General features: G+C 38.8%; 1 protein-coding gene and 1 long non-coding RNA gene across 2 annotated transcripts in view; one reads left to right on the forward strand and one right to left on the reverse strand.

The window, feature by feature from the left end:
- Window positions 1–27,186, forward strand: part of shisa8b (shisa family member 8b) — a 30,449-nt gene extending 3,263 nt beyond the window's left edge. Inside the window, exons 3-5 of the mRNA XM_032574098.1 lie at window positions 14,780–14,904; window positions 23,690–23,803; window positions 25,591–27,186. Coding sequence (XP_032429989.1) covers window positions 14,780–14,904; window positions 23,690–23,803; window positions 25,591–26,135 — 784 coding nt within the window. The 3' untranslated portion in view covers window positions 26,136–27,186. The remainder of the gene's footprint in view (window positions 1–14,779; window positions 14,905–23,689; window positions 23,804–25,590) is intronic.
- Window positions 19,838–20,858, reverse strand: LOC116727044 (uncharacterized). Its single transcript, XR_004340744.1, has 2 exons — window positions 20,414–20,858; window positions 19,838–20,296 (listed from the first exon to the last, which is right to left on the reverse strand). It is a non-coding gene; the product is annotated as an uncharacterized LOC116727044 (long non-coding RNA).
- Window positions 27,187–27,564: the final 378 nt, after the last annotated feature.

Raw genomic sequence — 27,564 nt, forward strand, 5'->3', positions numbered from 1 at the left:
CGAGCGGCGTAATTCCAGAAGACTGTGTGTTTATGTGTGTTTGCCCTGGAGGTGTAACCACAATGTGAGTGAAAATGAATATTGATCATGAAACATGGAAATGCAGTGGAAAAGTTCTGTTAGGGGAAAGATAGATTTTCATTAGAGTTGGTAATGGCACTCATTGGTCATAAGCTGCCATCTTTAGATGAATGTGTACTTATTGCTCTGGATTTTTTTATTCCTTTATGAGGCAGAAATGAGATGTCTGCACATAAAAGGAACAAGATTTCTTAAACTTTTGCTTTTGCTCATTTTGTCTGTTTCTAATTGTGTCATTTTTCTCTCTTTTATTTTGTTGTGCTTCTATTTTAGTTTTTTTTTTTTTGGCTTCCTCTGTTTCTCTGATACGTTTTCATGCCACTCTCTGTCTCTCTTAACTAATTTTTCTCGCTGGAAAACATAGAAAGAGAAATCGACATATACTGTACACGTGCCAGCATGCATAGCCACACGTAAACACGCCCCACCACCACAGCTGGGTTAAATATCTGCTCCAGAGTTCAGCCTGCTTGCCTCAGGTAATTGTTACAGCGAGCAGCGTGCAGCGCAGGCTAACATCTCCGGACCTCCATCCCAAACTATAAGACCGTCCTCAGCTGTCCTGCCTTATTTTCTCTTGATCTCCTGCACATCTCTCCCCGCCTCCTTGTTTTTATCCCACCACATGCCATTTTATTTGTCCTAATCTTTTATGTATTTACCATAAGTCTTCCAACATCCATATTTATTAACACCCTTGGTAAGGATGTGTAAAAAGCCTTCGAATACATTTTAATTTCACATAAGGCAACATAAATGTTGTACTTCTATTTCCAGTAGACGTTTTTAAGCACTTGAGACCTGAACTTTGGTCAAATGAGACGTAGTTTGAGCTTACAGGTTGGACTGGTGTGCAAAAAAAAAGATTTAGTATGAAATGTTATTGAAAAGCTCATCATCTCCACTGCTAATTATGGCGGAGGATCTGTGCTGCTGTGGACCTAGCTCCACATTCAAGGACGAAGTTCCTTCTCTGAGCTGCAGTTTCCAAGTTTCCGCCTCTCAAGCAGCCCTCCTCCATTTCTCCCTCACTCAGTCCCTTCAGACTAGCCAGCAGCAATTAGCAAACATCTAGTGGAACTGCTCATCTGCTGAGCTCATCAAACAAACTACTTCTCAGTGAAATGCTGGTAAAAATGTTGTCAAATGGTTAATAGAGGAGCCATGTTGTGATGACTTCCTGAAGGCGGAGTTTCAGACAGAGCAGGAGCTTCTTAAAGAGACAGAGGTCTAGTTTCAAGCTGTTAAATTATGAAGTCAAATTTCTTTTAAGTCATGCTTGATATGTACAGTATTTTTTTTTAAAACTGCACATAATATAGTTGATTGTGCTATATAATGACACTATGTGCCTGGAAAATATAATATTGGTTCTGGTTTCCTTCATCCTTCCCTCATCATCACCTTCCTCACCGACCCAGACACCTTCGCTGCTAGCATCCCCCAGTATGCAGCTCTGTTTCTGTTTCTCCTACGAACCTGAACGGCACAAACACACCCAGACGAGCAGGATTAATACATCCTGCAGGGTGGCACCTCACTAAAATAGCAACAGTCTTGCTGCATAAATGGGCTGCCTCTGTGAGCCCGTCTCAGCAGATTACCTCCCCTCCCTGAGATTAAACACTTTTCTATGAGATTACGGCTCCTCCGTTCCTGGAGTGCTCTTCCTCCGCGCTTGTTTCGTTATTAGCCTGCTGACATAAATCCCCCCGGTCCAGGAATGCACAGCCAGGAGCTTGTGTGGTGCACGCACTTTCTTAGGTGGTATCCGTGGCGATGAGCCCACCTTCTTCAAAGTTTGGTAATAAAGAGGCGAAACACAAATGAATGTTTTTTTTGTTTCATGACACTTTCTTCGTTCTGTCTTCCAACGTTACGACTGCGGAAGATGATTAACTCTGAAATCCTGATAGTTTCCCCAAAATCAACTTGGAAGTTAAAATCCGGGGCCCGTCATCCTGAACGCATAAGTTCTAGTTTATGTGCACCGCCAGTACTTGTTCCAGCTGAGGGTCTTTGCTTGTTTGCACTCTGCCCCCCTCCCTCACGCTCACACACCCTCCCCTGGCCAGCCGTAAGGAACAGAAAGGGCCGCCCTCGGCCGCGTGTGTCACGTCTAATGAAGGGCTCCAAAGCAGAGGGCCCTCAGCTTTGGTACTGAGAGAGTAAACAAACACCGGTGACCTTCACGATTTCACACAAACACGGCAATACGTGTTCTCGCGCTAATTCACAGTTTCATTAGGAACGGGAATGATAGTCGTGGCATTTCGGTTCGGTGAGTGCAGCTCAGATTAACGCAGAAAGAGAGAGAGAGAGAGGTCAGGACTGAGATCCACACACCAGCGGAGACTGGTGCAGGTTAACACTGGACTGCTTTGCAAAACTAATCCTATTCCTTAAACCTTTTTGTGTCATTAGAAACAACAAATTCAATTCATTTTATTGGGATAGCATTTGTGGTTTTCTAGGTGTTTTTTATTTACTAATAAAACTCTTGAGTTTAGTTTCAGCCTCATTTACTCTGATGCACCTAAATAACATCCAGTGCAACCAGTACTACACTGCAAGCAACACAAAATCTTAACAAATATTTTCGTATAGTTTCTAGTGCAAATATAAAATGTGAAATAGAATAAAACTTATAAGTACTACTAAGCAAAATGTAGGAGTTAATTTTAAGGCAATGATTCCTTAATATTGATTAAAAACTACCAATTCCATTGGGAGATTAATGTCACTTATAATAAAACATTTGTTCCATGTTATAAGTGAAATAATCTGCCAATGGAACTAGTAGTTTCTATTTTTAATCAATATTAAGGAATCATTGACTCAAAACGAGCTTTTATTTCTTGCTGAAAAGTTACCTGTAAGTTAGTTTTATTTCATGTGTACCAAGATATTTTCACTAGAAACTAAATTAATTAGGATTTTGTGTTTTTGCAGTGTAGTAAGTATGACAAAGACTTAGAAAAAAAAATTCACTTGCCCTTCAGGAATTAAACGAGCAAAAATGTTGTCAAGTCAGACAAGTCAGTCTTATCCGTACGGGACATTTCAGCAACAAGACGGTTCAAAGTGGTGAAAATAGTAACCAATTGTGAAACATTAAACATTTTGCCAAATAACAATCAGAATCAGTGACAAAAAATATACATCACATATATTGATCAGTGTTCCAATTGTTTGAATAAAACCAACTCCAAACAGGTGGGGGTTATAATATTGATTTAAAGGAACTCAGTGTTTCAGCTGTTTTGCAGTTTTCTGGAAGTCTGTTCCAGATTTGTGGTGCATAGAAGCTGGATGGTGCTTCTCCGTGTTTGGTTCTGGCGATTCAGAGCAGAACCAGAACACCTGAGAGGTCTAGAAATCTGGCTTTCATGGAAGAATGCAAAGGAGTTTGATACCAAATATTGATCTGGAAGAAGTCCTTCCTATTGGGCACAAACCGTGTGGAACACAAAGACAAAGTGCTCTACAGGTCATCATCAGAAGAAACGAGGCTGGCTCATCAAGCTTCCTAGGATTGTGGGAAATGGAGTAAATTGTCACAAGAGATCTAGCCAACCACCTGAATATGGGGAAGCCTTTAGATTTAAATCAAATGACATTCAAACATTAGACTGGCCCAGTCAAAGTTCAGACCTGAACTCAATTGAGAATCTGTAAGTAATTCATAACGTCTTCACTTCTTACAATGCTTAAGATCCCAACTGCTTTTGACTCAGCACAGACTACATTCACATTTATTTATTGCATGTAAATCTGTTGTTCACATGACCCATATCCTCTCTCTGAGTGTAAGTCACCGTTATATAAATATAAGGACACTGAGCCAACGTTCTGTAGGGTCTGCTCTGATTTAAGGCAGATAAACATGGAGAAGTCATAGTCGATGCAGGTCAAACTAATGGGCCGTTTCCAGCCAGCAACAAGTGGGCTCACCCTGTCTGTCCTCCACATTCATCGAGCTGACAGCGTAACGGTTCATACTTCAAGGGCATTTCTCTCACACTTTGTTGGGACTTTTATAAACTGATTTAAAACTTTAAATGGAATGACATCAGGGCTAGTCAATCATTAATTATTGACTAGCCTAATGTAAAAAAAAAAAAAACAGAGACAATAACAACAATAAAGTAGCTGATGCTTCTCAGCATGTGTTGTTGCTTCATGTTTAGACCCACATAAAAATGTGCTGTTAGACCCACCAACATGTAAAATAAGAAACTGCATGATGACAGGTCAAAATAATGCTGCACATACTGCAGGTAAAATATTGGCTGGTTGGAAACTCTTTATTTTTAATATCACAAATCAATGGAAAGGTATCTTTAAGTGGTTAACACTGTTAACTGCATATTATGGATATTTTAAAAAGTAAATTTCTGCCAAAAATGATCAGAAAATTTTCTAGAATAAACACATTTTTTCTGCCGAATTTTTTACTTTACCAGATCAGAAATTTCCAAGATGTTGTCTGGAAAATATCTAAGATTAATCTAAAACTTTCTGAGTTTTTGGGTGGAAATTTCTCTCTTTTTTTTATTTTTTTTTATCTACAATGGCCCTGATAGAGCGTCTTATACATTTGAGCTTTTGGAAGAAAGTTACACATTTAGATACTTTTTCACAACTTACCTGTGATTACAGTTTTGATGACATGGGGCAATTAAGACACTGATGAACGGCGATGAGATTCCAGCGTTTAGTCATCTAATCAGCAGCCTTCATTACAGCAATTAACAGTTTTGTCATGTGAACATCAGAGATGATGGTAATTTCCCTTCCATTGTCTTTTGGGCAGGGTGGTATTTTTTTAGGGGTCCAGAGAGAAAGTTAACATGGTAGTTTATGTAGAAAGCAATTTTACATTTCAACCAAGGCTGACCAAAGTGCTCAAAGAGATGCATAAAGTGAAAAACATAATACACACATAAAATATGGAAAAATATTTATAAAATATAAAAACAGTATCTGAAGGCCAAAAAGTAAAAAAAACAGGTTTTCAAACAAGATTTAAAGAGGAGCTCAGCTGATCCAGAGTGTTCCAAAGTTTAGGACCTGTATGATTCCAAACATTAAAGTTGTTAAAAACTGATTTCAACTGGCTAGTAAAGGGGCAGTATTATGTAAAATGTACTTTTGTGAGCTCTACGTTATGTTACATTGTTATTCATAAAAACATACTTGAGTGTTACTTTGATTTGAGACATCCTTTAATCTCCCATGGCAACCAAAACGCCTGGGTGGACCTAGCACCGCCTTCGATGACGAAGCTCCTCCTCAAAGCTGCAGATTCCAAGCCCATTAGACCTAGTCAAGGTTGAAATCCTTCACTGGCTGATTCCAGACAGCAGGTTTTTTTTTTTTTTATCTCTACAGATAGCCCACTTAAAGGGGTCTGTTAAATGACACCGAGTTTTGACTGCAGGTTATGAACCTTTGTGCATATTTAGCTTTACTGCTAAGATCAAGGCCTCATTTTCCAAAGTTAAAGAAAATAATCTGGCTCTGGGCTGCATCAAAATTTCAAAGGTTTCTTTTTTCTTTTCTTTTTTTTTGCTTCTGCTCATCATTTTCAGTAAGTTTGATAGAATCTGGTTTGGTAGACTTTGCATACCCTTGCTGACAAGCAGACATGAAACAAACCTCTGATTCAGCAGAACTTACATTAGTGAAGCGAAACTGCAGCATCATGTCTGCTGCTGGCACAACTCAGGTACCCTGAGATGAACTGCTGGCTTAAAAACAACCCAAAGGCAGTTGATTCATTCAAACAGGGCGGGATTATGGGTTCTGGATTAGATGTTTAACCTCTGTGTTGAATTTATGGCCGGTTAATTTAAGGCAAGAATGTTGAACACAGTTAGCAATAACATGAGCTAGCTACTTCGGAGCCGTAAGGCTAATGCTAACAAACTCTTATTAGCCTTGTGCTAATGCTAACCGAGGTGAACAACCTGGTTCCCAATAGCTGTAAACAAACCCACTGACATGTAGGTGATGATGCATTTATTGCAGAATTTAACAAAAACAACTTTATTGTTACATTTATAACTAAATAATATTTTTTAATCTTCCAATCTAAAATGTTTGAAAAGTTTCTTTCCTCTCTGCTAAACTTCCGCCTACTGACTGGCTGCAGGGCTGAGCTGTCACTCTGTCGCCACAGCCTGGTCCACATGCATGCACGCTTCCATGCAGGCGTGTTAAAGCGTACCTAATGTATGTGCCTGCGTCACCGTTTGGCACGATTCTTCCCAAAGTGAAGAGACAAACATGTTGACGGATTCCTGGTTGCATCAGAAGTGACAAACCACCCAAATCCCTCAAGCTGCGTCACCTTCTTCCTCCGTCTTACCTTCCAGGCTTTACTGGGCCCACACAAACCTAAATGTGGGTCAGCATCCACAGTGACTGGAAGGTCTGACTGTGTGCTGTTTATGCTTGTTTTTTTTTTTTTGTGGTGGCTTTGTTTATTGGAGTAAAGGGAATGAAAAAATAGGAAGGTGGGGGCGGGGAGCTTATGGCCTTAACTTGGTTTCTCAGGCATAAGAAAGTGTTTCTGTATTTTACCCAAAGGTAAGATTTTGTCTGTTGCAGTCAATACGAAAATGGAAATTATGGTGCTCTGGTACACACCACTGGCTCCATCTTATCATTTTCCCACACTTTGAATTGATCATTTTTCTGTGGTTTCAGAAATACCCGCAGTCAAAAACGTTACCTGAATAATTAACATTGCGTAAGAAAAAGAGACGTTCTGCTAAAGAACAAATTATATTACATATTAATGGGGAGCAAACTCTCTACCTTTGTTTCTACAAATTGATTCTCAGAAGTGTGTTTCCGTATTTGCGGACTTATTTTTGCAAACTTTATGTTTCTTTATGTAATAGACCATCACATTTTTAAAGTGGCAGTTCATATGGATTAAACCAGTGTTGTATAAAGTACTGAAATCTCAGAGTCAAGTAAAAGTACAAGTACCTCTCCAAAATATGACTTTGGTAAAAGTCGAAGTCACTGACTGAAATGTTACTTGAGTTAAAGTCTTAAAGTATCTGAAACTTCTTGTACTTAAGTATGGAAATTACTGTAAAAATGGATGTACTCAAGTAATGTAATGAAAAGTACAAGTAAAAAGTAAAACAAAGCAAATGCAGTTTGAATGACATTTTTTATATTTTGGTAAACTTGTCAAATACACTTAAAATAATGTACACAACCAAGTGCAGGCAAAATTAAACCTGCTAATAGATATACCTGCAGGCATCATTTAGTTAAGAAAATTAGGTGCTTTACCTATAGCACAAGGTTAACTTAACCTGCTTTACAACTGAACCAGCTTCTTAGTATACCCTCCAGGACAGAAAATACAAAGTTTTTGTAAGCCTTAAGTTTTCCCTTCAAGTAAGGTCAGTGCTGAAAATGAGAAAAATAAATAGTACAGAAAATGCAGCCAACATGAAGAAAAAGAGCTGTTACGATTATTCTACTTCACAAATCAGTGAATCAGTCAATGCTACAGTCAGTAGGTGGTGCACACAACTGGTCATTATGCAAAAGAAAAAAAGAATTGGGAGGGAAATGCAGCTTATTGGCATCTGTAAACCTGGTTTTGAACTTGCATGCCTTTCCTATATTCGTTAAATTTAGTCTAAATTGCTATCGCTATGGCTTCTGTCCCCCCTCGAACAGAGGAGTCTAGGTAGCCTGCTACAGTCAACATTAGGCCTAAGCTAAATACACCACGTGTGGAACTGAAACAATGCCAAACAAAGTTCATTTATGGTCAACGTTTCACAACACAGTAGTGTCTAGTGACCAAGCTATAGTTACTGACACAGGAGGATTATAACCATTTCATAAGACGTTACCTCGATGTGTTTCTTCAAGTTGGACGGGGAGTTTTTGTAAGATAGAATTTCCACATCTTCGGGCAGGAATAACATAAACTGCATGCGGTACGACGAATCTTTAACACCCACGAAAGAGTGTATTGTGTTTAAATAAGGCTATGGGCTCTCGTCACCAGCTGGTGGTTCCCCTGGAACCGTGTCCGACGTAGTTGCAGTCGTTGTGGTCTCCGTCTCCTCCTCCATGTGACTGCTGCTGATTGCGAGACTTGCTTTGTGTTTAATGGGAGAAGCGAAACAGGTGTATCCTATTGGTGGTGATGAACAAGCCCAGGCAAGCAGGCTACCGACTTTGTTCGGTAGCCTACTTGCTACTTGCTAATCAGTAGGTGGGATCAAAACACTTGCGTTTCTCTCTCTCGCTTTTTTGTAACGAGTAACTAAACCACACATTGAAAATGTATCGGAGTAAAAGTATGCAATTAAGTTCGGAAATATAGTGAAGTAAAAGTGAAAGTCATCAAAAATTTTCATACTCGAGGAAAGTATGAAGTACTCCAAAATATACTTAAGTAAAGTAGTGAAGTATTTTTACTTCGTTACTATACAACACTGGATTAAACACCTATTTGGTTTTTTGTTGTAGTTTTTTCTTTTTTTTAGTTCTGGTGAGCATGGCATGGGATTCATACTCTACTTAACTTGGAGGCCTAAAGTAAAACCTAGTCTAACCGCCAGCCTTCAGAAGTCATCTAATGATAATAATAATAATAACAGAGACCAGATGTGTGTCTAGTAGTGACGTGGCGGAATGAAACACATATCCACGCCAAACTGTTCCAAACGTTTTGAAAACCTCTGATCATTTTAATTGTAGCATTTCGTAGCATCTTCAGTTCTGAAAGTCACAGGTTTTGTTTTAACACGTATTCGGACGCGTACCCCCGGTTTTTGTTTAATAGTTGGTGTGAAATCATAACTAGAACACAACACTACAGCAACAACAAATATATTTACAGTGATTTCATTTTGACAAGCAAACGAGCAGAGCAAACACTTCCTGCCAGAATTATTTTAAACCAGAGGTCACAGATATCTACAAATAAAGAAGTAGCAGAGATATGTGTGTTTTACAGGGGCGGATCTACTGGGGTGGCATGGGGTGGCAGTTGCCACCCCAACTGAGAGCCTTGCCACCCCTGTTGCCACCCCAGCTGGCAACAATGAATTCAATAAATAGTTATGGCAAATCGGACATTAAGTGCATGAATCTCTTTTTTCCGACAACATTGAATTCAACACAATGCAACCTGACATCTACTGCTAAGCAGTGGCTTGTGAGAGAGAAGAACAGAGCACGTGAGGCAGCAGCATTTATATATACAGTATATGGATGGATGTTTATTACTGGACTGAACATTACGTGACTTATCGTGCGCCATTGCTGTCCATTGAGTCAGGAATATCGGTGGTCAGGAAAATACCACCATCACCCATAGAATCTGAAATAAGGACGCAATGTTTAGCGGTTAATTCAACCCTATGACAGCCATAGATAACATGGTTCCAGGGTTTCACATTTAACAGGGGAGGAAAAAGTTTTAGTTTAAAGAAAATATTGAGAAAGTGAGCAGTGGATCAGTTATGCTAACCTAACTGTTGCTAGCCTGCTACCTACTTCGGCAACCTTAACATGTGCTGCGCAGTTCGGTGTGTTTTGGTTCCGTTAGCACTAAAGAGAACAACCCACACACCAAGTCATCAGTAGAGCAGGTGTTTAAATCAGCTAATGAATATCGCAATATAGACATCAAGCCTGACAACATAATGTAACAGACTTAGGTTTAGGTGTTTTTGCGTACTTTTTTGTTTTTGGTATTGAGTCCCTTGATAGTGTTGAAAGTATCTTTGCTTTATCGGTTCATTGAGCTGTTTTCTGTCGGTTGCCATGGCAACGGGTCCGCATGTAATGCCGACACACAGATCGAGAAAAAGCAGAACAGAAGTGGTTTTGTCTAGTTTTGTTCTTCACCTGTTTATCAGCTTTATTGCACCTTTATTGCGGCGCACTGCAGCCGCTGCAATTCCTAAAAGTTAAACAAGCGACACTGAACTAATTCTGTCCTTTGTTCGTAAAACGTGGGGATATTTATAACAGTCATCAAACTACGGCTCCTACAACATATTTAAAATAAAATGATTGATAAAATGTAAGAGAAATTCGGCCTTTCTTGCATCTTGACATAACTAACAGAAACCAAACTGTTTATAGATTTGTATCACGGAGAATTTATGTATCAAACATCAGTTTTCTCCTCTTTATTTTAAGTCATATTTAATAGATATATCTGATAATAAATGATGGCGCTACTAATATTTTTGTGACAGATTCGTCCTGCATTGGAATAGAATGGTTTTCTGGACACAATGCATCACATAGCGACTAATCCAGTAATATATATCAATTAACAGCAGTATGAAAAACGTAAAAATAATTAACTATACTACATTAAGAAATGATATTTAATCCTCAGTGTTACATGAAACAATGTAACAAGTAAATAAAGTCCAGTGATAGGTCTGTGTAAACTAAATGTGAGAATGAGACATTTTATTTATAAAAATCCTTGCTCCCCTCTTGTCACCCCATACATATTTTTCTAGATCCGCCCCTGGTGTTTTCGCAGTGTGTTGTCATGGTAATTTAAACATCAGTGACAGGGACGGTAGCCTGGACTGTTTTCTGGTTTTTAGTTAGTAAACAGTAAAACTTTTCCAGACAGTCATTTTTAGCAGCAGACAGATGCTGAAATTAGCAAAGGACATCACATGCTAACATTGTATCTGCTATTATACAAACATAACCTTTAATCTTAGTCTCTGATTGTAGATGCTAATTATTTAAAGCAATGTGAACTTCTAGTGTGTAAAAGAAAAAAAGAGTGAAATCCTGTGAGGATGAGTTGTAACTAATCAGTGTGTGTGATCTAATCTGGTAATTGATTGTTATAGAACATTAGCAAAGACTCATCTCACTGAAGCTGTAATGTGATTAGGAACCATGAAGGGAACATGGCTCAAATTCAGTTACATAATTTAATCCAGATTATTAAGGAGCAGTTGCTGATTTAATCGGCAGAGCGTTGACGGACGGTGGAAGTATTTAACGCACAGCACATCAGTTTGGCTGCAATAAATGTAATTCTTCCTATTGAACACTGAGTAAAGAATAGAGTCAGAGGAGAAGAGGGAGACGGCGTTTGCATGTCAGTCATGAGAACTGGCTCTAAATTCACACAACACAGATAAAAAAAAATCATTCAGCTCCCCACTAAAACGCTACAGCTAACATGAGCTACTTTATTTACAACTCTTTCAAGAGATAAATAAAACATATATAACTTATTAAATGCTGGTAGATGAGATCTTCACTCAGTCTGCATGGTAGCTTTATTATCACTTTGCAACGTGACGTCATGCATGCAAGACTGATCGCTAACGATGACTAGCATTGGTTTTAGCTCTTGTCAACATGTCACGCTACATCTTAAATGTACTCGTGATATATAACAGAAAAGGGATGCAGTGCTTTGCTACTAGATAACAAGGTCCAAGGGTTTAGCATTTCACAGGTCAGTGAAAAGTTTTCATTTTAAAAAATAGCGAAAGAGAGGGAAGTAGGTCAGAGATGCTAGCTTGACTTTGAGAAACTTAATATGTAGATGTGTTGTGGAATTCAGTGTGTTTCGGTTCAGTTAAAAAAGAAAAGCCGACCCTCACATGTTTTCACTGTTTAAATTAACCAATTAACCACCGCTGTCTCCTGATCGCAATCAGTATACTTGCATATACTCCAGTGTTACTGAATTTGTGTAGGTCTCACAAAATCCACTGTTATCTACCACACCTTGCTACAGCTAATTCTTTTCTCAGTTGGGGGGTTAGCTCAACTCCTTTGGAGGCATCATCTGAAATTCTAATGAAAAGTCTGTAAACACCATCCAGCCTGGAGACAGGTGCAGATTTTGTTGGAGATTAAACGTCTAAATCAGCGAGTTGTTTGAGCGGCGAGCCAAGAGAAGAGAGCATAGCTTGAAGGCAATGAGTCAAAGAGGGACGAGCAGCAGAGAGAGGGTAGAGATAAAAACGAATTTTTAGATTGGATCCAGGTAGAAACGGGCCGGAGAGAGAAAAGTGTTAAATAGAGTTTAAAAGTAAAGAACAAAGGGCTTTTTATGTAACGTTTAAGTCTTTGTGGTTCAATCCAAATGTGGAGTAAGCAGTAAAAACCTGTGAGAGCGATCAGTGTGTAGGAATGGATACACAATCACTCTGAGATCTGAATCAATTTAAATGAATGAATATAATTTCCCTATACTTCTGTAAATAGAGCTAAGCTAAACATTATTCATGGAGCTCCCATCTATTCTGAACCCTGACCAACTCATCCTGATGATGATGGGATTGTTAACATTCACCTCATGCATCTTTTACGACACAGTGTTAAGGCCAGGGTAGAAAAAAATATCTTAAATTACAAGACCAAAGTCGTGACATAGCAAGAAGAAATCATACCGGAATTGAACCACAATATTAAAAGAATAGTTGTAAGTAAGTCGAGTAAGACGAGAATACACTGAAAATGTTCCTAGAAAAAAGTTGTAATAATTTGAGATGAAAGTCATACAACAAAAAGTCACAATATTATGAGACCAAAGTCATAATAATACAAGAAAAAAGTCGTAAGGATATGAGAATAGTCATAATATTACCTGGAAAGTCACATGACAAATATGAAGAAGTAGAAGAAGAAAGTCATAGTCTGGCCAAAATAAAGTTGTAACATTAGTAGAATGAAATAGTAATTGTATAACTCCTACATAAAAAATAACAAATTAAGATGAGGAATGTGAAACATCTTGTGAATTTATTATTTGATATTGGTTTTACAAATAGGACATATTTAATATTTCAACAGACCAGCAGAAGTTTGAAATGACTGTGCAAACGGCTGAGTCTTTCTTTCAATTTTAGGCTATGACTTCCTTGTCATAATATTATGACTTCATTCTCTTGATTAAAAAAAAAGACAGAAAAATCTTTTAATCTGGCCTTAATACTCAGCTGTAATTAAGCCTCCCTCTTAGGTGATGACCAGCAGGGTAATGTGGAGCAGTCTCTGTGACACTGCAGAGCATCATCACACCTGCAGACAGCTCATGAGCGAAGTGTCTGGGTGTGAACAAGCGCCCCCTGGCTGTAGCTGTCAGGTCAGTTATGCTCTGTGTGTGTGTAACCTCAGGGCTCCACATAACAGCTGTAGTAGTAAAACACAGGAGTGTCCGTGGACATCGACTATGAAGCCTTGCCGCAAATTCTCAATCGGATTAAGGTCTGGACTCTGTTCCATTCTAACATCATATGACGCTATTCAATTAATTAATTTTAACGCGTTAAAAGTTTATATATATATATATATATATATATATATACAGTATATACAGGGTGCTAGATGTGGGGGTGCTATACCCCTGTATATACAGTATATATATATATATATATATATATATATATATATATATATATATATATATATGTACACACAGTTCTCACTGGAACTTTTGGATTTGCGTGTTTCCCCTACGTCTATAAATCCGACGCACAAGCGACATCTGCTAACAACAGTGGCGATGGGTAACAAACCTGCTTCACTGGGAGTTCATTTCTGCTGCACGGAATAATCTGATTGGACGCTGGAAAAGTCTATTGTTACGCTAAGAGGAGTTAGCCTAAAATAGCATCTCAATACTTAACATGCTGCTGCAGCAGCACAGATGTCCCCAATGCTAACGTTAGCATCCACAGTACACATTTCTAATATTTCTAACATTTCTCATTTTTTATCGAGTCCCACCGCTAGTATGAACACACCAAGTGTGTGTGCAGTCACATTTGTTGTGCTGCTCCTGGAGCACATCAAGAGCCAGAGAGTCTAAATGTGGCCATATTGCACGGATGTCATGAAGCAAAAAGGCCTCTGGTCATGTTCAGCTGGATGAGATGTACGCTTCAAAAAAAAAAAAAAAAAAACTACTGAAGGACACACACGGACACTGAATGCGAACACGATGGACTGCTTCAATCAAACAACCCACTGCATTTTTCTCTGTTTTATGAGTTCCTGTGCTTAGAAAATGTCATTGATTCAAACTGGACTTTTCGGGTCAAACCTAACCGAAAATCACAAATCAGCATTAGCATGGAAATGCTTTGTTAATGTGTTTTCTAAGGGCAAATCAAATACAGACATAATATGTTTAAGACGATTCTTTGTTTTAAAATTACTTTTAAAGGAGTTGCATGATGGGGCAATAGTTAGCCATGCTGCCTTGCAGGAATAAGATCTTGGATTTGAATCCTGCCATAGAAAATGGATGGATTTCTTTAGGAAAATGGAAAAAGGAATAAAATGAAGAAACTTAAACATTTTTTCATTCTCAATTTTCTTTCCTCCAAACAATTTAGAGTGATTTAGTAATTAGGAATGGAGGGGAAAAAAAGGCAACCCCAGTGGTTAAACGTTTTCACTTAGGATATTATTTAATAAACTAATAAACCAAAACAATAATGTTGATGTTGAGGGTGGTGATGCCCTAAATACATTGTGTCGACATATTGATAAGTAGAAAATCAAATTCTTTGAAGCACTAAAACTTGTAAGTTTAACAGTTATTTGATGTCTTTGTACAACTTTAAATCAAATAGCAGCCCTTTGTGTAGCTTCAGTTGTTCAGTTCAGTCACTAATAAGTTTGTGTGAGTCCGCAGGACGCTGACGGACCTGCTGAAGCATCAGGGCAGCGAGGCGAGCTCAATGGAGAACGCCGCGGCTGGATCGCCCAGCGGAGGGAGAGCCAACGGCGTCTCAGCCAGGATGCCACGCAGCAGGAGTGGTGAGTGCAGAACCGTCGTCTGGAGGCATCAGTTCACAAATCCAACCTTCAGTTTAAAGTTATCGTATGTTGTCCAGGCATACAACACCATTTTATAGCACAATCAGCACAAAATGCTGTATGTGTCAAATATGACATCGCGATTTAACACCTTGAAATTGGGCCTTTGTCTCTTTAAAACCTTTTGCTCTTTCTGAAACGCCGCCTTCAGGAAGTCCTCACAACATGGCTCCTCTATTAACCCTTTAACAACATTTCTACCAACGTTGCACTGAGCAACGTGCTCCTTTCATGAGCTCAGCTGATGAGCAGATCCACCAGGTGTTCGCTAATCGCTGCTGGCTAGTCTGAAGGAACCTGCATGAAAGAATCAAGGAAACACTCCATGTATTTCTTTAATAACATTATAACATGATGGAAAGCTTAAAAACTGATATTACATAATACCGCCTCTTTAACTACATTTATGCATAGGTGTGCGGGCGTGTGGGTGGACGCGAGTGTGTGTGTAGGACTTTACGTCAAGAAACAAAATCAACATTGATACAATTATTGAGACTCCCATGAATTTCTTAAATAAATGTAGCTGAATCATTTCTGTTTTAATTTCATTATATTAAGTCTTCACATTTTTACAGTGTTCAGTGTCTAAGCGAATTTTTAATTGGTAATATTTTGCTACAAGACTCTTTTTTTTTAGCTAGAAAAGAAAAACAAGGTAACATAGTCAAATCTGTTAGAATGCAACTACCCATAATCAGACTAATAATTTAAAGGATTAAATCAACGTTAAATGTGACAATCTGAGTTTATCTTGCCACCATGCCTAAAGAGGATAATGGTAATGTTAAGGGTTTCCATAACAACCATTTATTTTAGGGTGTTTTTCCTGTACATTTTCAAACAATGTTTATTATTGTGAAGGCTCAGCTCAATTCAGTTCAGAAATACTTTATTGACCCCAAAGGAAACTTGCTGGTGATGGAGGTAATGCAATCTGCATCTATGGGTAAAAAAGAAAAAAAGTACTGAAAAGGTTAGGAGAAGTCTTTTTTTTTTTTTTTTGTATTTGCACAGTCATTTTTAATAAATAAATATATATTGGAAAGCAGGCAGCACAACTTTAGAGGAGCTCATTAAGCTGCTTTTCCTGGAAATAACTAAACAAATCCCCGCTGTCGTGTTGGGTTTTTTTTTTTACAGTCGGCCTGCACAACGAGCTCCTCCACTGCTCACCGTGTGACACCGTGTGAGGAATTAAACATGTCAGCCCTGAACATCTGGGGTTTCATGAAAAAACACCCACGTTATTGTTAGGTTACAGAAAACACACATTGTGGCTAAAGTATTGTTTTTTGATGGAACTACTGCTGTTTATTCTGAATATCTGATTTCTGTCAAAACTGAGGTGGAACTTCAGACAGTTAAGATCAAATTAATCCCAAGTAGGGTTAGGGCGAGTAAGTTTCTTTAAAAAAAAACCCCAATATCTTCTTGTTTCTTTTAGAAAAGAAAAACAAAAGACTGTTTTTCTTCTTTTTAAAAGAGGTAAACAATCTTCAGAATCAGGCTGTGCAACAAAAATAATCACTTTAATGAAAATAAACAAAAGTATTATTTTAATGTATACATCTACAAAGATTACATGCACTTCTGTTATTCCTGATTTAATATTTGTAAAATGGATTAAAGGTTCAGACCCTGAGCATGTTTGTCTGTTAGTATTGAACTCCATAATCATCATGTTAATGTAATCAAGCTGAGCTCCATTAGGCAGCTTGTCTTTCCTTATATTCGACTCAGACGCAGGTTAGCTTTGTGCTCAATCAACACATCATTCATGCATATGTGACACATTTTAATAACCCACTTTAGTGTACTTTATCAAGGCTTGATATCCTGATAATGTGATGAATCAACACAAAGCAGTAAGTTAACTTTTTTAATGAATAAGAAGCTGAAAAGTGTGGTATGCACTTGTTTTCAGTCTTCTTGACTTAGTTCTTTATTGAAACCATTCGTCCTGCAGTTACAGCTGTTTTTTTTGTTTGTTTTTTTTTACCGGTTTTCCCTCTCTAAAACATGATATTTTTGCCCATTTTGAGTTGAATAGTAATAGAAGTTTTCCTGAAACGCAAAACATATTTTTCTGGTAATTATGTTGAAAAACCCAGTCGACAAAATTAGGGAAAGTTTTGCACCATTAAAGAAGCAGAATTAGATAAAATCGACTTTTTTGGGCTTTACATCATGTTATAATGTTATTCCCAGGTGACAAACACACCTGGAGTGTTGCCTTGAGTCTTCCATGCATGTTTGAGGAGTTATTTAATCTCCATGGCAACCATTCAGCTGTGCAAAACGCCTGGTTGGACCTAGCACCCCCTAATGAGAGGTGCAGTTTCCAAACTTCTGAGATTCCTTCTCACAGAGCAGCCCTACCCTGAGACTCCCCAGTTCAGCTCCTTCAGACTAGCCTGTAGCAATTAGCAAACGCCTGGTGGAACTGAGCATCAGAAGAGCTCGTTATAGGAGCTACTACTCAGAGCAACGCTGGTAAAAATGTTGTTAAGGGTTAATAGAGGAGCCATGTTGTGATGACTTCCTGATGGTGGAGTTTTTAAAGAGACAGAGGCTCAATTGCAAATCGTTAAATCACAAAGCAAAATTTCTTTTAAATCATATTTGATATATATATAACTGAAGTTAACATAGTGTGCTGTAAAATTGCTCAATGTTCCATGGAAAACACTTAATGCTGCCCCTTTAAGACAAAGTTTGCTTCATCATCTGAGGTTTTCTTTATAAATTAAAAAGTTGGTAATGGGAATATTGCCTTAACAGTAACTATAACACGTCACCTAGTGATCTACATATGTTGTTGTTTTTTGGGGGGGTTTTTTTGGTTTGTTTTTTTCTTTCAGCCGTATTCAGAACACCTCAGTGTTTACAATGAATCACCCAGTCTGTCCTAGATCTTCACTATTTCCTCTCTCCACTCCAAAGTTTGCATCAGGTGCACAAATGTCTCTGTAGCATTTTAGGATAATAAGGTTTTGGTTTAAAAAAAACTGAGCCACAGGACGGAGCTGAGTCCAGCGGAACAGCATTGGATTTTCCATTACAGATGAGTCAACAGACAAAGCGTTGGGAAAAAAAAGTTCTGCTCATTAGACATAGTGACTGAACCCATTTGGACTGATCGGTGTTTCTGTGAGAGAGACTGCAGCTGATCTCTGTGACCCAACGCTGATTTTATAAATACGGAGACAGAAGCTAATCATGTTGTCATGGGAAATGAAAGCAGGAGGAAAGGAAAAAAAAGTCTATGTGTCATTAAAGTCTCTCGTTTTCGGGGATGCGTCCACACGGAGGCCATTTTGTTCGCCTGCGCTAACAGCTAATGCAGTTAGCGGAGGATAATCAATAGCTTAATTTCCTACATGGTTCCACTTGAAAAGCAACATGAAGACAAACATCCAGGCGCTGCCGTTTGACGTTCTGATGGCATATTTAAGATACTAGACCAGGGGTTCCCAAAGTGGGGGGTCAGGAGCCCCCAGGGGGTCGAGAGACACCAAGTTGGGGGTCAAAAGATGATTTTCAGATTCCTCATGATGTGACCTCTGAGGTGTATGGAGAGCAAAAATAGGACAAAACTACATGGATAACTACATCATAAGATAATTACATCTTAATTACATTAAGAGGTATATCAAAATATTTAAGTATAGCTTAATGGGATATTTACTGATATGTATCCCATTTAAAAGGTTTATTTAAAAATACTTATTAAATTAAAAGGAAAATAAGTCAATTTTAAAATGCCCATGATAATGTCTCTGTATTTATTTTTTAAATATACAAACATAAAAAACAAATAAATATTTAAGACTTATCACCAAGCCACATACAGTTATATTTATTTATTTATTTTATTTAAGATTTAGCTATCCAGGTATGTCGATTGAGAATAAATCTCCTTTTTGACAATTTAGTTTAATGACAATATTACTTAAACGTCCATTTTAAAACAGACTGATGTTTTCAAGAATTTATTTCTCCTAATAATTTCTTCTTTCTTAAACTAGAATAGCAGATGATCATATTACATCATGAAATGAAATGATTTCAGACTTATGTAGGGCTTTAATAGGACACCCAGAGATCCTGTCCTTTGAACTCCTGTTTTTAAAAACCAGACTTTAACTCATTCTCCTTAATGCATTAAATCTGCCACATTAGTTCCGTTTCATTTTGAAACAAGTTTGACATGTCAGAGGAGTCACAGATCTCTGAAGCTGCATCCGTGAAGACTCGCATTAGCAATCTGTGCCTGTTCTAATCTCTGTATGGAAGGCAAATATTTGGACTGAAAACCTCCAGCTAGCATGACTCAGTGCTGGAAAGAGGCTGGAAGCGAAATGAAATGACCTAAATATGAAAAGACAACTGCAGAAGTAGAGTGACCCAGTACTAAGTCCCACTTGATGACATGAATTTCACCTTTTCCTGCTTTTAAAGCAAGTTTTTTTTTTTTTTTGGCATTACACTCTTTCCTTTATTACTTTCCCCACGGCAGGCACACACACACACAAAACATATAAAGAAATACTTTTTCATGGTCTTGAACATTCACTAAAGACCAGTTCAAAGCACGACCACATAATGTCGACCTATATTTTATGTGTTTGTGTATCCGAGTCGGAAACGCGCATGCAACTCCAAGGGCAACCAAAATGTATTTAAAATGTAACATATGATAGTCAACTTTGTTTTAGTTAGTTTGTGTTGCGCAATCAGTGTCCTACCTGAAGTAGACTGAGAATAGTACGTAATGCTGAAACGATTGTTGTTGTTTGTTAATCAATCAGTATTCAGGTTGCTACGCTCGTCTGTGTCCACTGTGGCTGCTAAAACATCCCACTGATAATCGACCACTTCATGCTTCATTTTCATAAGCTCATCATTTCACAATATGTTTGGATTAGCCAGATGCAGTAGTAGTAGCAGCAGAAAATGTACATGATTATTAAGTATTTCCGCAACTGGCTAAGAGAAAAACACAAAAATTAAGCACACTTAATTGTTGTAAAACAAGCTTTTGTTTTTCTAAATGCTGACCAATCGGTTTCCATTCCATAATACAGAGCAGCTGATTGGATATGCGGCTCGTTGACGACGGCGCTGTCCTCTTTGTCTTTGATAAGAATGCAGTTTGCTCCACGGTCATTAGATATGTTTCCATCCACTTGTAGAGCAAATTTTGAGCAAACTTTTAAAATGTCTCAAAAAAAAAAAGAGAGAAAATGCTAATTAGGCTTGTTTCCATCTACTGGTTTGGAGCGAATCAACCAGGCTATGGAAGGTGTAATATCACCGGATGTTGACCCTGGAATAAACAGGAAGTAGAGGATACAGGTTAGCATGGAGTCCTCCTCTCCGAGTTGTTGAAGGTTTGGACTTTGAAATGTCTGAGTTTTGTGCCTCTACTGAGGTGCAGACCCACCAATGGATGGAAAAGTCAGAACTTATTCAGCAAATGTGTCTCCATCTCCTCTTTAGCACATTGACTCTTTTTCGGAAAAGCCAAAAGCCATGTCAAGTGAGCGAAATTCAGGAAGTTATTCCACATCTCAACCTTTTCTAATGCGATGACTCAGAATCCACATTAGACTCAGCAATTGACTCTTGAGGTTAGGGCCTCGTCTGCAGAGGTGAATTTTTATATTCAGGTTCTTATAACTAAGCAAAAACAGAAATATTAAAATCTGCTTGGTGTAGTTTACATCACCTTTATAAATCATTCATATCCCTTGAATATTTCCTAATTTTTCCCACGTTTCCTGAGTCGCCCGGTGCTGCTGACAAACTGCAAACCAGGGATGTCCAAAGTGCGGCCAGAGGGCCATTTGGAGCACCTGGACTGATTTTGTGTGGCCCATGACTGCAGTTAAAACATGATACTAATTAGCCAACTAACACAGGGCAGCATTACAATGGAAAATATTTGGTACGACACAAATGTTTGCTGCTTAATAACCACACTTTCTTACATTCTCTTTAATTTCACAGAACAGTGCACCCCATTCATTTGCAGCAAATAGCAGACAATCACCAATACTTAGAAAAAAAACAATAAACAAAACAGAACAACCACTTACCCTTTCTTTCAGTTACCCTCTGTCTCTTTCTCTGTGCTCATGATTTCCCCTCTGTTTCTCTCTTATGTCAGCCTATAAAGTACTTAGCATTCATAAGTTGCTGCTCTTACGCATATTTCTCCATCCTTCCCAGCTGTGACAGGATCAGATGCCGTCTGAAACTGCCTTCAAAGCCATGCTGTTTTATCTTTTTTTTTTAATGTGTGCACACATTTAAACATCTGACCTTGATTAAAAAAGCATATCAATACACTTGATCATTTTGTTCTGTCAGCTGAACACACAAGCTAGTGTGCTGATTAAACAGAGACATAAAAATTCAGCAGATCTTGTGAGTCTCAAATGACCTGGATAGTTAAGTGTCCCTGTGAGCATCCATGAGTGCTGTGCATGTGTTTATCCATCCCTGCGGCGGACACCAAGTGCGCCGGGTGCATCAGTGGGCTTCATTAATGCTAAAAGCCGGAGCTTTACTCCCTCACCCGTTTGTTCCATTGTTCATTAACCTCGGTTCCTTCGGCACGAGGCCGGTTGGCCATCTGGGATGTACCACTGCCTCAAAGTCACCAGCCTCATAGTAAAAAGCTAACCTGAGCTCCTTATTATACAGTATGTTGGTGTCACATTGTATTACAGTAAACTCTGTCAAAAGAAAGACCATGTCAGTGCTTCTAATGTCTGACGCTTGCAGAAATTGTAAGCCAACCATTTTTCTTGATAACATTTACGAGTCGCAGGTGAGCAGCTTAGGCATGTCAGCCTAACCAAGGCTACCGCTAGCACAATAGAGTTAGCTTTAGTTAATGATAGCCAAGGCTAACAATAGCCTATTTAAGGTTAACATATGCATATCCAAGGCTAATGCAAGCCTATACTATGCTTGTTGTCATGTCGAATTACAGTAAACTTCAATGCTTCTGATGTTTGACGCTTACAGATATTGTAAGCCAACCATTTTTCTTGATAAATTTTCTTTAAAGAAAAAGGTTACAAGTCGCAGGTGACCAGCCTATGCATGCAATGCATGCAAGCTGTCAGCCTAACCAAGGCTAACGTTAGCAAATCCCAGGCTAACACTAGTCTATCCAAGACTACACTTGCATATCAAAGGCTACCCTATCCAAGGCTAACACTAGCCTAGCCCAGGCTAACATTAGCCTATCCAAGACTAACACTAGTCTAGCCTTGGACTAGTGTTAAAAGCCTTTGATATGCAAGGCGACACACATATGCATATAAAAACGTAACAACAGCCTATCCAAAGCTATCACTAGCTTATTAAAGGCTAACATATCCATTTCCAAGGCTAACGCTAGCCTATACATGCTAATGGACAGGAGAGCAGTTCAGAGCATGACCAATCTAGACATGCTAGTCACTAGTCCTTCTCATTTCTCATTTGCTGACCATTCACTTACTGATTATATAATTAATCAGATCAGCAGCTGGCTTTGGAATGGATATAACCTACTGCCATGAGGAAGTATTGGTGGTGTGCAATAGTCATAATTTTGGCCCTTAAACTGCAGCACACTACAACAATCTCTTTCCACGGATCACTTGCAGGTGTATATGTCAATCTGTATTATTGTTGGAATGCGGGTCAAGGCCACACAAAATCATTCTTATGGTCTGAAGTGGGCCCGTCACCCGCACTTTGAACACAGCTGCCCTAAAGGAAAGGAGGAACTGAAACAAACATCACTGCCTTCCAGCATCCCAGCAACATTCTACAGAGACATTGTGTTGATGTTCTGAATTTCACATCCTCTCCCTAAACCTTTTGAACCGCTGCCATCAGGAAAACAGTAACGCAACATCAAAAACAGAACCACCAGACTGCTGCAAAGCTTTCTGCCTCAAGCTGTTTGAATGCTAAGATTATGCGCTGTGTTTAACTGCCCTTATCTCTGATTTTTATACATTCTTTTTATCTTTTTATTTTTTTTATGTTATTATGCTGAATATCCCATAGGAATGCTGTCTCATCTGCTGTGCACTGTTAGTTATACAATAAATAGTCAAGAAAGGTTCTGGTTTGAGTGAAGCAAAGACCTGAAAACACAGCAGTCAATATGTTTACACTGCTGTGATGTTTTTCACTTTGTTCTGTCCTCATTTTCCCATGAAAAATGTTGCCAGGAAAACACATAAAAATGTTATGTTCGACATTAGTTAGCATGTATTTTACTGATGAAATTTTATCAAGACTGGAGTTGAGGTTGCTGCAGAAACAGGTGAAGAAATTACAGAAAAAACGACGGCACGTTAGGGCTACTGTAAATAGAGAAGAAGGGAGTACATTTCTGAGAGAAAAAAAAACTCAGAAATTTTGAGATTTCTAGAAAAAGAATTGGAAATTTCATAGTTAGAAAAGTTTAAAATTTGGAAGAAAAAAAAATCTAATTCTGAGGTTGATCTCTCAGATTTTCTAGAAAAAAACTCAGAAATCTCTGAGTTTGAAAAGTCAAAAATTTGCAAGAAAAAAAATCATAAATTTCCAAGGTGCTCATGCCGCATGTCGCCCTGCGCGGTTGCCAATGTCGCCCATATCAGAAACCGCCACTGAGTGTATATTACTGTATGTTTTTACTTGTGTGTGTGTGTGTGTCTCTTAACAGAACAGTACCAGCTGAATAATGCAGCCTATGGCGCATTTGGACAGGGCCTTCCGCAGCCGCATAATAACCACAGCACACTGGGACTCAACAAGTACGCCTCCCTCAAAGCTGTGGGTACGTGACAAACACCCTCACACTCTCCAAATGATGCTGACTGCAACTGACACAGTAACCTTTACAGTAGTCTTAAGACAGCAGTACAGGACCAGCATAAAGAAGAGGCTGCCTTTCCCTCTGGACAAACCAGGCGTTGATCTTAAAGACTCAACTCTACATGTTCCCCATGGCATCGTTTTTCTACTAATTATCAACGACAGGGATCTAAAATCTTGCTGTTTGTCAAGTAGAAACTCCCCTTTTGGCGAGCATAGTAATTACTCTGTAGAAGAAGTCGTACCATTTTCTGATTTAGCCAGTCTTGGCAAAAGATTTGCTGTTGTAGTTGTAGAGAAAATGTGGTTTTACAAAGGAGTGCTGAATGTAAATGTTTTTAAAAATGTTTTCTAAAGCACCGAAAGTCTGTTGAAACCAGAGGTTTACATACACTGAATAAAAATGACGCTTTTTTTCCCCTCACCACCACAGTGATAAAACAGCTGTAATTAGAGGCCGACTGTTGTCCAAATGAAAACGCTTCTACAACATTTTTTCTTTTTTTTTTTTTTGAAAGGATGAGCCTGTAGATTCAACTTATGACACGAGACGCTTCAAAATCTGATTAAAAAATTTCGTCCCATTCAAGCAATAATCAAATAAAATAGTAAAAGATGGTACAAAGTTGCTTGAAAAGAAATAAATTAGACTTAGACTTGATCCAGGGTTGACTGTAGAGTCTGGTTCATTTAAATGATCTGTCTCTCCTGCTTTAGAATGACAAATATTCACAGACAATTTTTAGACTTATGACGGGGGGATTTATGAAACTGTACGACACGCATATCTTTACGTTCATCGTCTCCATTGCACTTTTCAGGAAGTCTGTCCTTCTGGGGCTGCCATACGCTGCCAAGGTCTCAGCAGAAGATGAGTAAAGCTGCTGGCTCACCTTCGGGGCGTACGCCAGTTTAAAAGAGTTGAAAACCCTCTGATCTTCTTCAAACCATTCCGCTCATCTTGACCTTCTTTTTCTTTTCTATTCTTTTTTTTTTTTTTTTTAAATTCCAATCCAGACTTCTTTATTTTCTGAAAAATCAAAATCAAACTCTGCTAGAGGAACTAAGCTTTCTTCTCCCCCTAAACAAATGATTTGAAAAGCAGGTGCAGGCAAATCCAGAAACGTGAACCAAAACCTCATTTTTGTGTCGGCAAACAAAAGTTTCGTCTCGTTCCTTATTAAGAAACATACTGAGGGCGAGGAGCCTAAACGCATCACGGATTAAGTGTGATTCAGAGATGGGTGTTCTTCCCAAGACAGACTGCGTTTTCATATGGACGGTACGTTTAGGGCTGCTTCCATATGACTCAGGGCTGAAACACACTGTGACAAATTCAACATGACTCCAAAGAATAAACAAGTTTAAAGAGGCCAAATAGAAGAAGAAAAAAAAGTTTTTCCACTGTTGGCCTAATTATCAAATGAAAATTCATTTGTTTCATTTGTTGCAGTTTTTTAAGAATATGGCAAGACTGCAAGAATGTTCTTTCTGTGGGAAAAACTAAGGCTGAGAATAATAAAAAAATATATATATAAAAATAAGAACACCATTCTTTATCCCCATAAGGAAAAAAAGACTAAAAATGTACCCAAAAAATTTACCTTGATAGATGATAAACTTAAACAGTTTATCATTATCAGACAATGCTAATAATAAACTGAAACAGTTTCATAATGTTTTGACTAGAAGCTTTTTCAATGAGGAGTTGACCTGAAAGTGAAATACGTCTTGTGTTTCCCTCTGCAGCAGAAACCGCTTCCCGTAGCTACTATAAGAGCTTTCCTGTCATGGACTTCTCCAGTTACCAACCCGTAGCGCCTCCTGCCTTCCAGCCCTCGCAGCCCAAGGAGAAGTCCTACATCCACCAGCCTCTGCCTGGGCACCGCGACCTCCACACCCCTCTGTCCATCTCCATCCCGTCCAACCACCTGGAGCACTCGCGCCTCCCCAAGACCACCACGCACCCGTTCATCTCCAACTCGGCCTTCAAAGCCTGGGAACCGGCCGGCCGCCACATCCACAGGAAGACCTCCGCTCCGGCGCACACTTCCTCCTCTCTGCACGGCTCCACCCGGAGACACGGCTACTCAACGCGGCGGCAGCAGAGCATAGAGAACCTGCAAGAAGTGGCTAACCAGTCCTACGCAGGTATGTACGGAGGAGGAGGGGGAGGCGGAGGAGGAGGGCAGGGTCGCCACGGCCACGGCCAGCACACTTCTCAACCCTCATACTACAACCACACCAGGCCGAAGAGCTACTCCACCCACAGCGCCACCGAGGTGACTGTCTGAGTGTTTCAGTGAGAGTGACCTACCGCAATGCTAAACTCAAGAAAAACTTTGGAGCCAGCCAGGTACTGCACTTCCTTACAGTCCAACATGACCGGGGGTTAAGCAAGGACACGCCTTCCAATGTACACGATAAAAGCAAGAGCTCAGATTTTCAATGTGTGGAAAAAAACCAGGAGACAGACTCATTGCTACTCATGAAGGACTCACTCTAGAAGATGGGTTAAAAACACACTCAGGCTCCTCTCTGCTCCATGGGGCTTGTAGATGTTTAACCGCTGCAGTTTTACTGTATCACAGGATTACGGTTGATCAAGCCCTGTAGAGATCCGGTCTGGAGGAAACTAATGTTTCTCTGTTTATATTTTAGAACTCGGAGCTTGGTTTTGTCCACAAACATGGTTTTATTTTTAATGCTTTGGTTTTAATATGGATGTCGGAGGAGCAAATTCCAAACTTCTGTTAGCCTAGTAAAGGTTCTGGTAACTAGCCCGGATATGAGACCAAAAACCAATTAGTCACACTGTAATTAGTTCCTTTAATCCAAAAAAAAGAGCCACATTTTAGGGAACTTATATCATGGTTTCTTGCCTGGAGTAAAGATAGTGAATCAGTAACACTGCTATGCTATATGGCAGAGTTGGGAGTAGACGGAGTTCGCTAACTCCAGCGGCGTTAGCTGCCTGGCTAACCAGCTAATCATATTAAGTCCGGGGTTAAACAATGAGTGCTCATTTTACCAGAGTCTGGTACGGCCCAGAACTTTGACACAAAAAACACAGAAACACTCAGTATATTTTCATAACAGAAGAGGAAAAGGCTCATTTTAGCATTTTTCATTGTTTTTTAATCAAATGTGCTAATTACAGCAACATAAACCATGATACAGAAATATGTATCTCATCCAATGGGAGAAGCATATAAAATAAAAAAATTGGCTTACTATAACTGCTTTTTGTTCCTGTATTTATAATAATGCAATCAGGTTTGTCAAGCAAATTATTTGAAAAGCTAGCATACAAGCTAATATTACCACTAGTCTTTTTGCTAACTTGTTTTGTCCAAAGAAATTCAAACTATCTGAGAAACTGGAAAGCTTTGTCATTAATAGTTCTTAAAGACAAATTTCATTCTTAAAATAAAAGTAGTCTCAAGGTAGTTGAAGTAAACAAATGTTTATTTCATAAATAGTTACATAGTAAATTATAGTTAGCCTCTGTACAAACTGGCCTATGTTTTGGGATTATGTATATAAAACTGCTCCTTTGAGTTTTATAATTCAAACGTGTTTATTTTAGGCATTTTCAATAAATATAGGGAGCAATAGAATAAGGAATCATGCGGCGCCTTGCAAAAGTATTTATTCCACCTGAATTATGAATTATGTCATATTTAGTCACTTACTCACAGCCTTCAATGGAATTTACGTGGT

The sequence above is a fragment of the Xiphophorus hellerii genome, chromosome 10 (assembly GCF_003331165.1).
Source record: "Xiphophorus hellerii strain 12219 chromosome 10, Xiphophorus_hellerii-4.1, whole genome shotgun sequence".
NCBI lineage: Eukaryota > Metazoa > Chordata > Actinopteri > Cyprinodontiformes > Poeciliidae > Xiphophorus > Xiphophorus hellerii.